The 5027-nt window shown below is 42.4% G+C and overlaps 1 protein-coding gene across 1 annotated transcript; it reads left to right on the top strand.

Moving 5' to 3' along the window:
- The first annotated feature begins 3091 nt into the window (after positions 1 to 3091).
- LOC122651200 (uncharacterized protein Mb2253c-like) lies at positions 3092 to 3568 on the top strand. Its single transcript, XM_043844511.1, has one exon. It carries the CDS (start codon positions 3092 to 3094, stop codon positions 3566 to 3568), a length of 477 nt encoding a protein of 158 aa, XP_043700446.1.
- Positions 3569 to 5027: the final 1459 nt, after the last annotated feature.

Raw genomic sequence — 5027 nt, 5'->3', positions numbered from 1 at the left:
TCAACCAAGGCCAAATATTGATCCAGAGAATCAGGTGCTGAACCAATTGAAGAAAGCACAAGCCAACATCTCAATCTGGGGATTGTTAATGGCTTCACCAACTCATCGAGAAGCAGTTTTGAAGGCTCTCACCAGGGTGCAAGTACCCATAGAAATAGGGCCAGAAGAGTTATCTCATATAGTAGGAGCCACATATGCCATCCAGTCATTGCTTTTTCTCAGAAGAAGACCTACCACCAAGAGGGAAGAACCATAATAGGGCTCTCTACAGCACTAAAGAATGCAATAAAAACCAAGTCCCTCAAGTCTTAATTGACAATGGATCAGCCCTTAATGTCATGCCATTAAGAGCTGCGAAATGTATGGGTTTAGCTCTGGACAAAATGAAGTCGTCAAGTCAAACCATCAGAGCAAATGACAATTCTAGGAGGGAAGTAATCGAAATTCTTACCATTGATATCAAGGTAGGGCCTGCTTGGTTCGCCATAGATTTCTAAGTCATTGATATTCAGGCGTCTTCTAACATGCTGCTTGGAAGACCATGGCTACACTCAACAGGAGTCCTGGTGTCAAGTCTCCACCAAAAGCTGAAATTTATACATGAGCAAAAGGTGATTACCATTTTCGGAGACCCAGAGATGGTGCAGACATTAGCTAACATAGAGGTGGGCAGTTCACCTCTACCAGAAGTACAATTGGGAGGGTTCAAAATTGGAAATATTTGTACCATGTCTACAGAAGGAGAAGGACCCATTCCAACGAAATTCCCAATAGCATGGAGTAAGGCCTCCGTGAAGATCATGAAAAGGATGAAGTATTTTCCAGCGTTAGGATTGGGAAAGAACCAATAGGGGATTCCAGCTTTCCCAAAGATACAAGCCAACACTAACCATCATGGTTTAGGTTTCAATCTGAGAAAGAGCCCAAAGAAGAGTGCTTCAGAACAGAGAAACCATACAACCAAAAGCATTCCTTATTTCAAGACCTTGAATGGTTACTTTGTGAAGGAAGGAGAGAATTTTCTTTATTGTGGAAACAATGAGCCATGGTTCAATCAAGAGAAGGGCAGGCTTCAACCAGGGTTCGAGATATTCTTCAAAGATGAAGTAGACATGGTGGCCATGGAACTAGATCAAGCAAGTGAGGCTGAAATCCAAGAGGATTAGGGAATTGGTGGACTGTTTGAGATAGCAGCAATCATTGAGGAAGAAGGAGGACCAGCACCTCAGCTTCTCATACAACCTCTTCAAGGATCCATAGCGAACTGAGCAAGGATGACAGAAAATTTCCACATTATTGAGTCTAAAGTTGTAGCCAGCTCTGATATAGTCTTGTCTGAGTCTGTTTCTGAGTCTGTATGACTTGTCTTCTTATTATTATTATTCTTCTGAGGATGACTATGTCCTTGAACACCACTACTTGTTGGAACAATTGGAGCAAAGAAAGGCTCAACCTATCCGAGAGGACACCCATCTTGTAAATCTGGGAACTAACCAATGCCCTCGAATGATCAAAATTGGTCTTTCTCTTAATAATGAAGAAATACCCCAAATGACCTCTCTCCTCAAGGAATTCGAGGAAGTCTTCGCCTAGTCTTACAAGGACATGCCTGGCATCAACCCATAAATCGTGCAACATAGGCTACCTATGTATTCAGATGCTCGCCTTGTCAAGTAGAAGATAAGATGGATGCGGTCAGAATGGAGCGAGAAAATCAGGGAAGATGTCATCAAGCAATGGAATGCAGGATTCCTCCAAGTAACTCAATACCCTCAGTGATTGTCCAATATCATTCCAGTCCCTAAGAAGGATGGGAAGGTCAGAATGTGTGTCGATTTCCGTGACCTGAACAAGGTCTGCCCAAAGATGATTTTCCATTACCCCATATCAACGTACTGGTCGACAACACCGCAGGCCATGCCTTGCTATTATTCATGGATGGATTCTCCGGCTATAATCAAATTAGCATGTATCCAAAGGATCGAGAAAAGACATCCTTCACCACACCATGGGGAACTTTTTACTATAAGGTGATGCCTTTTGGGTTAAAGAATGCTGGGGTAACATATCAAAGAGCAACTATGGCCATATTGCACGACATGATACACAAAGAAGTGGAAGTATATGTCGATGACATGATAGTCAAATCAACAGATCAGCAAGGTCATTTTACATCATTAAGGAAACTCTTTGAAAGAATAAAAGAATACAATTTGAGGTTGAACCCCCAAAAGTGTGTGTTTGGAGCAAGGGCAGGCAAATTGCTAGGATACCTTGTTAGTGAAAGAGGAATAGAGGTAGATCCTGACTAAATAAAAGCCATCACTGAAATGCCACCACCAAGGACGGAGAAAGAAGTACGAGGATTCTTAGGCCATATCCTATACATCAGTAGATTCATATCTCGCTTAACTGCGACGTGTGCACCCATTTTCAAGCTTCTAAGAAAGAAAGAGCCAAAAGAATGGAATGATAAGTGCCAAGATGCTTTCATGAAATCAAGGAGTATTTGGTCCGTCCCCTATACTCATCCCTCCAGTATTGGGTGAGCCCTTGCTGTTGTATCTGTCGATGGAGGAAGTGCCGATAGGATCAATGATGGCACAAATTGATCAAAGAGATGGAGAAGAACATGCGATTTACTACTTAAGCAGAAAATTGTTGGAGTACGAAACTCGCTATACTCCAGTAGAGAAGACATGTACCTCTCTAGTATGGGTGACTAAGAGATTAAGGCTTTACATGATCTCACACCCTATCAAACTTGTTTCAAGGATGGACCCAATCAAATATCTCTTTGAGAAACCAGCATTGACCGGAAGGATGGCCAGGTGGCTATTATTATTGTCAGAATTTGACATAACATATGTCAACCAAAAGTCTATAAAGGGGCGAGCACTCTTAGATCACTTGGCGGCATATCCTGTAGGGTCATTCACGACCAACAGAGGATTCCTTCCCAGATGAAGACTTGTGTCTTGTGGAAGAAGACCAAAATGAAGAATGGCAGTTGTATTTCGATGGAGCTACGAATCAAAAAGGATTTGGGGCATGGGTATTACTCGTAACCCCAGAAGACTTTTACTTACCAATGGCATTCCACCTGGAGTTTAGTTGCACCAATAACATCGCAGAATATGAAGGTTGCGCCATTGGTCTGGAAATGGCATTATCTGTGGGAGTAGAAAAGATTAAAGTCTTTGGAGACTCTTCGGTCGTGATCTGTCAGACTCAAGGGAAATGGAAGACTAGAGATGAAAAGCTGAAGCCTTACCAAGTACATTTGGAGCACATGGCTAAATGTTTCAAAGAGATCTCTTTCAAATACTTACCCAGAGATAGCAATCGATTTGTGGATGCCTTGGCTACTCTAGCCTCCATGGTAGAATGTGATCCTCAGGACAAGATCCGACCTTCTCTAGTTGAAAAAAGAACTGGCCCAGCATACGAAGAGCTAGTCAATCTACTCACCAAGGATGGAAGGCCCTGGTACTCACCGATGGTTGATTATATCAAAGAAAGGAAGTACCCTGAATACTTCACAGAAGGGAAGAGAAGGCATCTGTGAAAACATGTCACTCAATTCATTCTCCAAGGAAGCCTGCTATATAAAAGGTCTTATGATGGCATTCAACTGCTATACGTACATAAGGAACAAGCTCAGATCATTACGAAAGAAATTCACCAAGGGATCTGCGGACCACATATGAATGCAAGAATGCTCACCAAGAAGATTCTCAGAATGGGGTACTATTGGGAAACAATGGAAGCTGACTGTGCCACTTTCGTCAAGAGATGTCACCGATGTCAGATATTTGCCAATATCATACACATTCCTCCTATAGAGTTACATTCATTAAATGCCCCATGGCCATTTTCTACTTGGGAATTAATTTGATTGGAAAAATAACTCCAAAGGCTTCTAATGGTCATGAGTTTGTTTTAGTCCCCATCGACTATTTTATAAAGTGGGTAGAAGCTCAATCATATGCGGTCCTAACCGCTGCTAAGGTAGCAAAGTTCATAAAAGAAAACATCATTTGGAGATATGGTGTACCTCAATAATTGATTTCGGATTAAGGCTTGCATTTCTGAGGAAAGGTGGAAGAGCTTTGTACCAAATTTGGCATAAAAAGGCATAGGTCCACTACCTACAGGCCTCAAACCAATGGAGCAGTGGAGGCAGCTAACAAAAATGTAAAAGTCATATTGCAGAAAATGGCAGATACACACAATGACTGGCCAAGAAGCTCCTATTAGCTTTATGGGCTTACCGGACGTCAATCCAGACCTCAAGTGGGGCAACTCCATATTCCCTAGTATATGGGGTAGAGGCCGTTTTACATGTGAAAATTGAGGTTCCTTCCCTTCGAGTACTGTTTGACAGCTAGATACCAGAAGGAGAACGGATGAGGTCTAGATATGAAGAGCTCAATCTCTTGGATGAAAAGAGAATGAAAGCCATGGATAACCTTAAGAAATATCAGCAAATGATGGCTAGGGCATTCAACAAAGGGGCACACCCTTAAAATATTTAAGAAGGAGATTTGGTTCTGAGGGAGCAAAGGGCCCCGATTCATGACCCAAGAGGAAAATTCTGACCCAATTGGAGTGGTCCTTACCGGGTGAAAGCGATATTGTCAGGCAAAGCAGTGCATCTTACCGACCTTGATGGAGAAGATCTTCGGGGATTGGTCAACATGGATCAACTAAAGAAATACTTCATCTCAACTCTTTAATCAACTTGAACTACATTGGGCCTGATTCCTCTCAAGGGATAGGTAGGCAACTCGGCGTGTTTGAGTGCGGTCTCCAAAAAAAAGAGGGCATTGTGTTAGTCCATTTCGTAACCTGCCAACCGGCATCCCCTGTAAATATGGTAGATCCCGCCATTTGGCCTTTAAAATCTGTTCTTTTGACTTATAGTGTATCTAGGGTTGTTAGGGGCTGGCCATTAGCTGAAGACTTACTAATGTCCAGGGTACTAACAGGATCCTTGATGCAGGTATTATGCAAGGACCAAAGAA

The sequence above is a fragment of the Telopea speciosissima genome, chromosome 1 (assembly GCF_018873765.1).
Source record: "Telopea speciosissima isolate NSW1024214 ecotype Mountain lineage chromosome 1, Tspe_v1, whole genome shotgun sequence".
Taxonomy (NCBI): Eukaryota; Viridiplantae; Streptophyta; class Magnoliopsida; order Proteales; family Proteaceae; genus Telopea; species Telopea speciosissima.
This window is presented reverse-complemented; position numbering and strand designations above follow the sequence as displayed.